This window comes from Rosa rugosa, chromosome 5 (genome assembly GCF_958449725.1).
Source record: "Rosa rugosa chromosome 5, drRosRugo1.1, whole genome shotgun sequence".
NCBI lineage: Eukaryota > Viridiplantae > Streptophyta > Magnoliopsida > Rosales > Rosaceae > Rosa > Rosa rugosa.
This window is the reverse complement of record NC_084824.1, coordinates 49,666,096-49,679,365: the sequence shown is the minus strand read 5'-3', so window position 1 is coordinate 49,679,365 and position 13,270 is coordinate 49,666,096. Positions and strand designations below refer to the sequence as shown.

At 38.9% G+C, this 13,270-nt stretch overlaps 1 protein-coding gene and 1 long non-coding RNA gene across 2 annotated transcripts; one reads left to right on the top strand and one right to left on the bottom strand.

The window, feature by feature from the left end:
- The first annotated feature begins 3,917 nt into the window (after positions 1–3,917).
- Positions 3,918–6,088, top strand: LOC133711817 (transcription termination factor MTEF18, mitochondrial-like). The gene is made up of 3 exons (XM_062137906.1): positions 3,918–3,944; positions 4,093–5,304; positions 5,817–6,088. Exons 1-2 carry the CDS (start codon positions 3,918–3,920, stop codon positions 5,218–5,220), a joined length of 1,155 nt encoding a protein of 384 aa, XP_061993890.1. The 3' UTR covers positions 5,221–5,304; positions 5,817–6,088.
- A 588-nt stretch (positions 6,089–6,676) lies between these two features.
- On the bottom strand, positions 6,677–8,907 carry LOC133710801 (uncharacterized). The gene is made up of 2 exons (XR_009846866.1): positions 8,644–8,907; positions 6,677–7,852 (listed from the first exon to the last, which is right to left on the bottom strand). It is a non-coding gene; the product is annotated as an uncharacterized LOC133710801 (long non-coding RNA).
- Between the last annotated feature and the right edge of the window lie 4,363 nt (positions 8,908–13,270).

Sequence of the window (13,270 nt, the reverse complement as noted above, 5' to 3'; positions counted from 1 at the left end):
ATTAATGGCCTAGTATGCTATCTGTCAAGTGCCTATCCTTATACATGTGTTGGCCCATGCACACGTACATGCCCTTGGTACATAGTTTTATTGCACGTGTCCAGCACATTAACTCTATGCCACACACATGAGCCCTCAATTAGACACCTCATGTACTTACCAACTATTGTGACTTAATCAATCAGAGGGTTATTAACAGACCCCCACATGCTCACATGCTTATATATTAATTGACAAATGCATCCAATTGCACTGCCTATGGTACATTTGTACATGTTCATCACACATAGGTAGTCGCTTTGTACATACTCTTTAATGCATGTATAAAAACTCTACTGGTATTTGGTCGCATGCGCCACCTATATTAGTTGTTCGACACATACACATCTATAATTGAAACAAGTAGTCATCAAAACAACCGTGCACATATATCAAATAAGAAATGCACAAGTCTTATTTGAATAGCTACATTTCAATTAACATGCACACCAATTTGTGCCATGCATATATAACATTCTCAGTTCTTAATCAAGTAGAACTTATCAACAGCCAACATGGACATATAATGTGCTTGAGTACCTTGTTTCATATATGCTTCTCTGCATTAGAATTGCACATTCAAAATAGCGACTCTTTTGGTCCAAACTCAATTTAGTCATTATAGTTCAATGTTTATGTTGGTATATGTTTATAAAGGCTCCAGCGCCTACCACGCACATGATGACTTATTTTCATTGCTAAAATTGAAATTCATAGTAGAAGCAATTGAACATGTCAGTTGTCGTCAACCACTATATCGCTTATATTACTTTGTCCATTTTATCAAAGTACATATACAGGATACTAGTGTTGATTTTACGTACTCATGTACTAATCATCTATTTTGTTTCAAGGGGACATAATCACCGATCACCTTTCCAATTAACGAAATCAATCATCATCCTTCCACTAAGAATGCTTCGCCGGAGCAATGGAGCGTCATGCTTGGACAACTCCAACATGATTTGGGAACTTATATCAATTTCAAACTCTAACTCACTCCAAATCGGCATAAGATAAGTAACTATATCTCAATACACGCTCTTGCAGCCATGCCTTTACATGCTTTTACTACTTCTAAGCATGCCTACAATATATCACATTTGATATGCATTTACATGCTTCTATGACTTTAAGCATGCTTATACCATATATCAATTTAAGTAGTACACATACTATGCTCAAAGCCATGCTTCAAATGTCTCCATGATCCTTAGGCATGTTTACAAAATACAAAAATGTTATTAGCAACTTCGCTACAAGTACATGCTACACATGCCACGCTTCGATCTATTTAATTGCAAAATTAAATAAACATGTGACACTCACTTAAACAAACCATGCCATATCTAGAAGCTTGTGACACTTATGACTTAATTAAACATGCTCGGATAAACGACTCACTTGGGTATCGAGCCTGGCCACGACTTGCTTGGGCCACGCCCCGCATGCTCGCACAACGCCTACCCGCTCAACTACACCCAACTTACTCGAACACAACCTAACTCGCTCAAACATATCCAACATGATTTAGTTAAGCTCTAGGTTCACAATGCTTCATAGCTTTCATCGGAAGCTACTCCCAAAATTTTATTTGGACACCCATGACACTTGCCACTATCTATTATGCATGTCACATGGCCATAAGATCCATATATTTTTACTTGCTATACTTATTTGTCATTGTTCATACAATTAGAAACTTTACATATACTCTATATGTAAACATAAGGTCTAGCCTCCGGGCACCATACTTTAAGCCCTAATAGATACAAGGCGAGGTTGGTTGCCAAAGGATATACACAACGCTATGGGATTGATTATGAGGAGACTTTTGCACCTGTGGCAAAGATTAATACTGTCCGGATTCTAATCTCACTTGCAGCAAACAAAGATTGGCCCTTGCACCAGTTTGATGTGAAGAATGCGTTTCTTAATGGGAATTTGGAGGAAGAAGTGTACATGGATGTGCCCCCAGGTGTTAAGAATTACCCAAGTGACATTGGCAAGGTGTGTAAATTGAAGAAGTCTTTGTATGGCCTGAAGCAGTCTCCAAGAGCTTGGTTTGGAAGATTTTCAAAGTCCATGAAAGCTTTTGGGTACAAACAAAGCAATTCTGACCATATCTTGTTTATCAAATGCAAGAATGGTAAGATTACAGCTCTTATTGTGTATATTGATGACATGATTGTTACAGGGGATGATCCGAAAGAGATGAATGAATTGCAAAAGTATCTGTCAAAGGAGTTTGAAATGAAGGATCTGGGACAACTGAAGTATTTTCTGGGTATTGAAGTTGCAAGGTCTAAGAAGAGGATTTTGCTTTCACAAAGGAAGTATGTCCTTGATTTACTTGCTGAAACGGGGATGCTGGACTACAGACCAATGGAGACACCCATTGAGATGAATCACAGACTTGCTATTTATCCTGATCAAGTTCCAACTGATAAAGGGAGGTATCAACGTCTTGTAGGAAGGTTGATTTATCTTTCATATACTAGACCTGATATTGCTTATGCTGTGAGTGTTGTTAGTCAATTTATGCAGTGTCCTAGTGAAGAGCATATGGATGCAGTCTTTCGTATTTTGAAGTACTTGAAGATGGCGCCAGGTAAAGGGTTACTGTTTCAGAAAAAAGATGAATTGGAAGTTGTTGGGTGCACAGATGCAGATTGGGCTGGTGATAAAACTGACAGACGTTCTACATCTGGGTACTTCACTTTTGTTGGAGGGAACCTTGTCACTTGGCGTAGCAAAAAGCAGAAAGTTGTTGCCAGATCAAGTGCAGAAGCTGAGTTCCGAGGTATGGCACACGGAGTCTGTGAAATGTTGTGGATTCGTAATGTCTTGAAAGACCTGGGTTACAAGCTTAAAAAGCCTATGGATTTGCATTGTGATAATACAACTGCCATTGAGATTGCACATAATCCAGTTCAGCATGATAGAACAAAGCATGTGGAGATTGACCGTCATTTTATTAAAGAAAATCTTGACAGAAAGGTTATTCGCTTTCCATTTATAAACTCAGAGGAGCAATTAGCTGATGTTCTTACTAAAGGAGTGTGCAGAAAGGTATTTGACAGCTCAGTTGACAAGTTGGGCATGATAGACATCTATGCACCAACTTGAGGGGGAGTGTAGAATCACTGTAAATCTATATGTAATTAGGATTTTATTTAATTAGGATATCCTGTAATTATGGAAATATTGTTTCCTATTAGAGTTAGACTACTCCTTTGTACTTGTATATATACCCTCGTTGTGGGATGAGTAGAATTATCGAATTAACCTTGAATTGAAGTATTCTTTTCTACTACATTATGCTAATCACTATGCAATATGAAGCTCACAGATGCAAATAAGAGCAACCCAGAACTCCAAATTTAGAACACATGCAACTTCATCCAGTAAAGCCTAAATCAAATGCTTTCAGGATTCAATGCATGAAGTAAAACCCAGCTGAGTGCCGCCGCCGCTCCCCCCCCAAAAAAAATTAAAAAAAAAAAACATAAATGCACTGTACAGATCATAACAGAAAGCGTGACCAAAACAAATGCTGGTGGAAGCTTAAGAGATCCTCCTTTGTTTCTTGTTGTTCTAAAACATATGTGGGAGGTAGACACAAGAAAGTATAATACAGCCCAGAAACAACAAGAGGAAGTGGGTTGGGTTCTGCTTTTCCAAAAGCAAAAAGAAAAAGGCTCAAAATGGGTCCCTTTTATTCTTTTTACCTTCATCATCATTGCAACTCTCTGTAAAAAAGCGGTCACAAATTGAAACACTGTCGTCCCCGCCCTGCTGGGCTCACTCGCCGACCCCATCCACTGACTCCGGACCCACCCCAACTGCCAGGTTGGTACCCAACTCCACAGTGGCGCATGACAAATTTGCGCGTCTCAGATAATGTAGTTTTCTGATTGGACCGAAAAATAAGGCAAAGGTGGCAACTTTACTAAAACCCAGAAAGGGAGAGAGAGACTAGGGTTTTAGAATTAGCTGTCAAAATTGAAGCTTGATCATCCAAAATGGTGGTGGCGCTGAGATTATCTGTAGATTGGTTTCTTCCGGGACCAAAAGTTTGGGTCTTGGAGATCTAATACCCTCCAATGTTTCTGTTCAAAGTCAATTGCTTCAAACACCATCAGCTCAGAAATCTCAAAGCAAGCCAATTTCAGAGTCACTTACCTTACAAACTCTTGTAGGTTGCCCCCAGAAGATGCAAAGTTGGCAGCTAGTAAGGTGGAGTTGCAATCCCAAAAAGGAGCAGACTCTGTTTTGGCTCTTTTGAGCAGCCATGGCCTCTCTGAAACCCAGATCTCAAAGTTGGTCAAGTCACACCCAAGAGTCCTTTTAGCTGATCCTGAGAAAACCCTTTCACCCAAGATTGAGTTTTTCAGCTCTGTTGGGCTCTCAAGGGAGGACCTTGCTAGAGTTCTAAGTTTTAATCCACATCTTTTGTCAAGCAGCTTGGAGAATCAAATTGTGCCCTCTTATAATTTCCTCAGGAATATGATTTCCAAGGAGAATGTTGTGGCGGTTTTGAAGCGCAGGTCTTGGATGTTCTTGGAGAATCATTCCAGGAATGTGATGCCAAATATTGAGGCTTTGAGAGAGCCTAGAGCATGCATTTCTCTGTTGCTTGCTTATGACACCCAAGTGTTGATGCACAATGATGATGAGCTTGTTCAGCTTGTGAATGAGGTCAAGGGGATAGGATTTGATTTGAAGAAGTCAACTTTTGTTGTTGCACTGAGAGCATTGTGTGGGAAGAGCAGTAGGGCCATATGGAATCGAAATCGCGAGATTCACAAGAGGAGTTGGGGTTGGCCTGATGATGATGTTATCTCTGCTTTTAGGAAGAGCCCTCAGTGTATGATGTTGTCTGAGAAGAAGATTATGCGGACAATGGATTTTCTGGTGAATAAGATGGGATGGTATGCATCAATGATTCCCACATATCCTGTCATTTTGTGTTTCAGTTTGGAGAATAGGATCATCCCAAGGTGTTCGGTTGTCAAAGTTTTGATGAAGAAAGGATTGGTAGATGAAAAATTGAGTCTGGCTTATGCGCTGTTGCCTGCAGAGAAGCAATTCTTGGAGAGATTTGTGACCAGATATCTCAGCCAAGTGCCTAACCTGTTGAGTGTGTATGAAGGGGAACTTGATTTGCAGGATGTATGATCTTTTGGGTAGCTTCGAGTTCCGATTGGTGTTTGGTGCTGCACTAACTCAATGGTAGCAGCTACTTTTGAACTGTATTATAAGGTTGTGCCCTGTATCCCATTTTTCCAATTCAGTTAATGTTATCAAATGAGAGTTTCTAATTTCTAACAATTTACCTTTACAGTCCACTAAAGTTCTAATTTCTAAATGCTTTTCAAATTTATATTCTCTTTTCCTTGTAGCTAGAATGATTCTACATTTCTGTGCTATTTAGGTTTCTTCCTTAAGGAAAACTAGGATAAAATTGATTACATCTTCATCAACTAATGTGTCAGAAGATCTTAACAAAATCCAAATGAGAACTATGAATGCCGTAAAAAGGAATTGGGTCTAGACCAACATTTATGTATACAACAGGCTATTCAAATTTTGCCGGAAGTAGCTTCATTTGTTTTGAAAGGAGAAGAATTTACTGCAGCACTCTCAAGCATGCTCTTCCAAAATAATTTGTGAAGAGAACATAAGTCCCTTTTTTCTTTTCTAAATCAATAAAATTATGCTGTATGTATGTAGGATGCTAATGCAGTTTTCTCTTTTCATTTACACGCTTGCAGTCATTGGAGCGCTGGAACATGGCTGGCAGAAGTGTACGAAGAGTCAATATCAGCCTTTGCACGGCCACCAGTTCATTGTTACAGTGAGTGTCACCTCTGCCAGTTATGGCTAAGGGTCTGATGGCTTTGCCATATTGAGTAGAAGTCAAAAGAGTCGGGTCATATATTGGTCTCAAGTTAGAACACACGCGATAACAAATGTTTCTGATATACTACCTTCTATAACGTATCATGTTTCTATTTTTAAGTTCAAATCAACAAATTGAGATCCATTGTTAGCGTCATGTTTCTCTTTAAGTAGCACCAGTCTTGCTTAGTTGATTATCCTGGGATATACATGTGCTAGAGTGAGGAACAAACTTTAGATGCTTTAAGTGAGCACCTAATCATAAAGATCTTACATTATCAGAAATATCGTTCTGAAGTGATTGGTCTGTGCACACAATTTGTTGTTTACCTATGATGAATGAGTCGCCGAAAGCCTTGATGGCGGAAAGGATATTTCTTTGTGCTATTGGGTTTCATAGTGAAAGCTAAAACAGAACTGTTTATTCAGCAAAGATCAATTGAGGCTTCAAATAGATGACAAAGTAGGGAAGTGAATGCTGCAGCCGATTGTGTTGTGTCATTGGCTTCAATGTTGGAGTTCCCCCCTGGACTGGGTTCATAACCCGCCTACCTTCCCTTCATACCTTGTTATCTGAAGTTCTGCTCCCTGGTGAGGGCTTTGTTCATGTGGTTTTCTTTCGGTTTTTTTTTTTATTTTTTAATTTTTTTTTTATTCCTTTCTCTTTTGTTGTGATGTTTTCCAATATGGAGAAGTTTGTGGAAACTGGAGCTATAGTTTGTTTGATTAAAAAAGGGGACTGAAATTTGCACACCAATTTTTACAAACCACACTCCTTAGATATGGAAATTCCCAATTTGCCCTTAACTTCTTTATCATCTGCCTCATTTGTCTCTCTCTTTTTCCCTCTGCTTCTGAACCGTGTCCCCTTCCATCCATTTGCATCTCTTATCACAATTAATGGGTATGAAAACCACAAGATCTCATCAATGTTCTATTCCCTTTACCTTATGCCTTTGGTTCATCATCTCAATATTCATGGGCGTGAAGACGAACAAATTGGTGAGATTGAAGGCCAAGGAAGCAAGCAAAAAGCCGAGCCAGTACTTGTCTGCCAAAGAGGAAGAGTTCCATGGATGCAAATACCCAAATGAAGCTATTGATATCGCACAAAAAACTCCCACCACGGCGAAATAAGCTGGAAACTTCTTGCTTTGCAGATTACTAAATTGATGCAAGTGACCCAGAGAGCAGCGCCGAACGCGGTGGAGAAGCTGAGAATATGAGCCAGCTTCTGGTAGCTGGAGCGTTTCGACGACTTCGAACCATCTGATTTGGATCCAAAGGTCCCCGGCGAGAAATAATCACTCTGATGCCAAAGAAAGCCACAGCTACTAGAAATTGAGTCAGCCAACTATACCTCAAATTTGTCTACGGAGATTCCAATTCCCAAAAATTTTAGGGATTTTGCAGAGCATTGCATTGGATTGGTGTAACCAAGGTACTCCATATCTGAAAGAATCAAAACTTGGGTGTCTTTTAGTATCAAAGAACAGAGGTTGCCTCCTCAAGCAGCATAATATAAAAGATGGGTAAATTCCTCCTATGGTACCTGAGGTATTGCTACTTGGACAGTTTGATACCTGATATATTAAAGGGGACAGTTTGGTACCTGAAGTTAGACTATGTTTGACACTTTGGTACTTCTGTTAATTTTTCTGTTAAATGTAAGGATAAAATTGACATTTAGAATATATGTATAAAAACATAATAAAAAAACATGAGTTTGTGAGTTGATTGCCGTTCTTCATAATTTTATAGGTATGAATTAATGTTTATGAGTTATGTTGAAGGTGAAATATTCGAATTTTATGTTACGCTAAAAGTAAGCGCGCAATTTAACCCTGTAAAATGTAGTTGTCAGTATAGAATAAGAAGGGATCGTTATAGCCGGGGATTGAGGGTACACCTGTAATTGCAAAAAAACAAATAAAGAATTAATAAAAATTAAAAAGTATTATGTACAAAAATAAAACAAAGAATAGAAATATATACAAGTTAATGTAAAAAGGAGGGATTATGATTTTTAAAATCAAAAATTAAAATAATGAAAATAAAGAAAATGTAAAAACACATATACAAGGTTGGAACACAAGGAACAAAGATCAAAATCACAATCATATGAATGAAATACAATTACAATTCCTATAGTTGATTATCTATGTCATGAGAAAGAAGTTGACCATGTGAAACGTTAGTAAGCAAACGATTTCCCATATTTTACTTTCCTTCAATATTTAATCTAAGTGAAAGCACCTAAATTAAACCTATTGAACATGCAATCATAGTCTAGAAAGCTAGCTAATCAAGAACACATTCAATGCATGAAGAACAAAGAAAGGATGTCAACCAAAGTGTACAACCTAGTATGAAAAAGTTCATCTATTTGCAATCTTCCTTAATTGATTTCGACTTTTGTCCAAAGTCTTTACTACTTAAATCTAGCTCCAATTACATGCATATATCCTAAGTTTGCCACCAAAGAACACATAGATATAAAAGTTTTCTATAATCCAAAATCAATTAAGAAATCTCACATAAGCAACATAAAAATCAACATAAAGAAATCGCAATTTTTATTCAAACATAAGAATGGGCTTAAACTTTGCCTAAACGTTTATGTCAACTAGAAATCAAGTTCATACGAAATCAAAACAAAGAAAACCTGAAAAGGTTACAAGGAAAAAGATAGAATTACACCATGAAGGATGAATGGTGGAAGGCTTGAGACGTTGGTCTTGGATCTTGAAAGCAAGGCTCCAAAGCTTCACGACACAAGGTGGATGATGACGGCTAGGAGGCTTCATGGCTTCTTCTTCTCTTCTTCTCTTTGCTTGAAAATGCAGAAACTTGAAAGTAGAGGATGGAAAGGAAAATGGAGAGGAAATGGAGAGACAAAGAAGATGAAATGGATGAAGGAATGTGTGAAAGGAAAATGGAAAGGAAATGGAGAGACAAAGAAGATGAAATGGATGAAGGAATGTGTTTTTCTAGCTTCTTTGTTGTAGCCTCTATATATAGGCTACCAAGCCATAGTGTTTGGCCTTAAACAAATCATGATGGGTTAGGTTTGAGCACTTAAACACTAATGGAATATTAGGTTTGAGCACTTAAACACTAACGGAATTTGTTAGGTTTGAACACTTTCTGCTCCTTTATTCCTTCAATTATATCTCTACCAAGAATTCAAAATGGGCCTTCGACTTCCTCATATGAAATGATCCATCATGAGTGTATATCATTCTGGTAGAATTTCAGAGCTTAATTCCATGTGGATGGGCCGGAAACACTGCTGGACTCCTTACAGGTCCAGTTTTCCAGTTTTGCTTATGCAGAAAATTGGACTGATTGTTTGAATGCTTTCCACTCAAAACTAGCTCTGGCACTCTTCATAAGAAATGGTCCTTGGGATGTCTAGAATTGATATGGAGAGTTTTAGCTCATTTGGATTTCTTTTGGTTAGTCTGCTGCCCCTCCTTCTTTGTTTAGCTCGGTTTCTCCTAGCCGAAGTAGGAAAATGTGTAAAATTGACCTTTTAGTGCATTTCCATTCTTCTCCATTATTTCCTTAGTCATTTCTAAACTTTGAGACTCCATTTAGCTCTTAAAGTATCATCACCAACACAATGTACCTATAAAACACCTCATAAGTTAAATTGATCAAGTTAAAGGAAATAACTTAGCGAAATATAGGGTTTTAATATTATAAATGTTGCATTTTATGCTCCTATCACCCACCAACCCATCGGATAATGTTAACCGCACATTATTCAACACTCCGATCAACCCCGGCGGGGAACCTCATGACACCCCCCAGATTCCGCGCACAGAAACTCCAGCGGAAACTCATCCAGGCAGCAGTCGCCGCCCACCTGCCCAAGACCTTGCCGCTATGTATGAGCTGGAACTGGCGGACCTTCACAAGGCAAACAATGTCACACCCCGAATTTTGAATAAAGGATTCAAATCCGGAACATGACTAATAACAATACAAATAACGTTTTGAATTTTTCTCTCAGAAACAACCACTAGTTACACCTCTTGATATTACATAAACCAAATCCTCAAGCTACTTATTACAGCACACTCTCACCAAATCAAATAGTAAAACTCAAATGAGTATAATTCTCCTCACAAAACAAATGATGTAAATCTAATACTAATACTCTAAACCGCACGATCACTGCTCTGATTCTCCTGACCTGTAAGATTACCCGCTACACAATTTGAATAGTGTACCGGGAATTGCAACAACACAAAACCCGGTAAGCTTTTGACAGCCCGTATGAGTAAACAAGAAAGAACTGTTGATTTATTCAATTATATTTATTATAACTCAAGTAAACAATCAACACAGTCACACGGTAACTCCAAAAATCACATAAACATAAAAGCAAGTATATTCTCGATACTCTCTTTTAAAACTCAACATTTGACTGATCACAACCACAACTATTGCAACATTAATATGTGAAATAACATTAAAGCAAAGCATGCTTGATTCTCTTTTCACTAACATCTTCACATATTAACAATATATCACAGATAGATATTTGATCAAAATAATATAAGTACACTTTTCATTTTAGTGAATTTTCGGATTAACTGGTAACAAATCATAAATCCACGTGTTAGAGTCCATAATACCAAAACACGGGAAAGCCAGGTTGACTGGTAACAAATCATAAATCCACGTGCTAGGGTCCATAATACCAAAGCACGGGTAAGCCGCAGCATACGGAGGACAAATCCAAAGTATGTATACTCAAGGAATGCACAAAGCAACCTGTATGCACAAAGCAAGGTTCCTAAGAGTATAATAGTGCACTATCTGTAGGGACTAGGGCCCAAGGCTAACTTCCACATAACACCAAAACACATTTACCAGTAATTCACTTAAGCACGGGGTAGTAGATAACACCCGGCTTCACAATTGTACTTCTCAGACATAATCAAAATCACAAAATACAATCTTTATGATTTATAGATCGTATATAAGTATATGTACACCCACATAAAGAGACATTATTTCAAGACAAATCTTTATTTCTTTAAATAATTTCCACATATTCACAATTGGGCATATAAAATAGCTTTCACACCACATGATCAACATTTCATTATTCAACAATTAAATGCGAGATTAATAGCTTGAATAATATCCAATTCATTCTCAATCATTTCATCACACCAATCACACGTCAACCAATATATATATTCCACGTAATATATATATACGTAATCATCCGCTCAGGGATGACCACTAATACCAACTATAGTTCAAGCATAAAAACCGTGAAATTCATTTGTATAATAAAATCATTTTACTTACCTATGGACCGTAGTTGATCAAGTCCATATAATTTAAAACAATATTTATTCCACAAATATTTTCACACAATTGCGACAAAAATAAAGTAATTAAATTTATCCGGTTCGTAATATGAACCACGTGAGGTTTACTCACCTCTAATCCAGCTGCGTCTTCTAAAAAGCCAAATATATCAATCCGAATCGTCCACCAAATCAATCCATCGATCACTTAATCCAATAATCATCTTAACATAGCCAACAACTCATAAACGTACGTAAACTATGATCCAACGGTCAAATCGAATTTAAACGATGATCCAACGGTCGGATCGAAATTAAATGATGATCCAACGGTCGGATCCTCACAGATCGCCTTTAGGATCATCCTCCTAAATTATCACCAAGATCCAACGGTCTGATCTTCTTGAATTGTCCTTACTAATATCTCCATAAATTTATATGAAAATCCGACGGTCAGATTCTCACGAATCGCCTTCCGAATTACTGTTTTACAATTATACGAAGATCCAACGGTCGGATCTTCGCCCGTGACCTCACAAAGTCATCGGGACAGTCATACGATCAACATAATAAAATTTGAAGCAAAACCGATGGTCTGATCTCCGCAGATCGTGAACCGAAGATAAAACGTAAAAACCGTAAATAGTAACGTAAAAACGTAAATCTACTATTTATCAACTTTTTCTAACATGACCATGTTATATATCAAAACGCTCGTATGGATGCATAGATCATCGCCTAGATAATGAAAACTCGAAATATGGTCTGACGCGCCGCCACAAGCGGTGGTCAGTGGGCGGTCAACGCGGCGGTCAACCACCTCCGATGGCAAAGCGACCAACTACAAACTTGTTCAAAATGAAAGGGTGATCGACTTCCATACCTGGAGCTAAGTCTGGTTTGGCCTAGATCGTCCTAGATCAAGCTTGGAAGTCGGATTATTCCTGTGCGTCCGATCAGATTTCATATTAAATCAGGGACGTCGAAAAAGTCAAACCTTGATCTAGTGTTCTACACTCAAAATCGTGATGAAAGACTTACATGGGGATGATCAGGGGGAAGAGGAGAACACGAAAATGGGAAGGATCGGCCCGTGCAACGCCGGTGTCGACGTTTTCCGGCCGGGTCGGTTTCGCTCGTCTGGGTGTCTTCGATCCAGCTTTCGGGGCAGCGGCGGGCCAAGACGACACCGGAGGGCGTCTGGAAGTGGAGCGGCGATCACGGTGGTGTCCGGGTCCGGGGCTGGAGGACGCCGGAGGAGGGCCGTTCGGCCGGGTCGGGTCGAGCGGTTCGGCCGCGTGGGAGAGGAGAGAGAACGGAGGGTTTCGGGGACTGTTTAGCAAAAATTAGATTTTTTCGTCCTTAATGAAAAAAATCAGAAATTTTTCCTATTTATAGAAAATTCCCAAATTTCAAATATTCATAACTTATTCATACGAACTCCGAATATTGTGTTCCACATATGCACGAGATCGTATCGACGAGCTCTACAACTTTCATGAAGGAAGTTTTCCCAAATTCCGTATGTATAAAAAGTCAATTTCCACGAGCCCCTAAATAACGTTCGATTTCGAAAATAAAATCGTTCGAACTAATTCCACAACTTTTCCAAGCTTCGTACTCGCTCCTACTATCGTGAAATCATTTCTAAAAATCCATGGAATTTAATTTGGATTTTCGGGGTATTACAAACAAGGAGAGCGAACAGGAGCGCAGGGAGAAGGCTGAGGCCCAAAAGCAGGTCGCCACTCTAATGTCGAGGTTCGACAAGCTAAAGAAGGCACTAGAAGCAAACGCTAACCCAGCACAGAGCGAGCAATCGCAAAGTACCAGGCGTAGTAGACCAAATGTCAGAGGATTGGCACCCGCACCAATCATATAGATGCAGGTGCCGCTGAACCCATCCGAGCTGCTGGGAATGGGCTCACCTCAACCACCCAGGCTAATGATAGAGCAAGAAGCGGAATCCCAACCATGCACTACCTGCTCCGCAG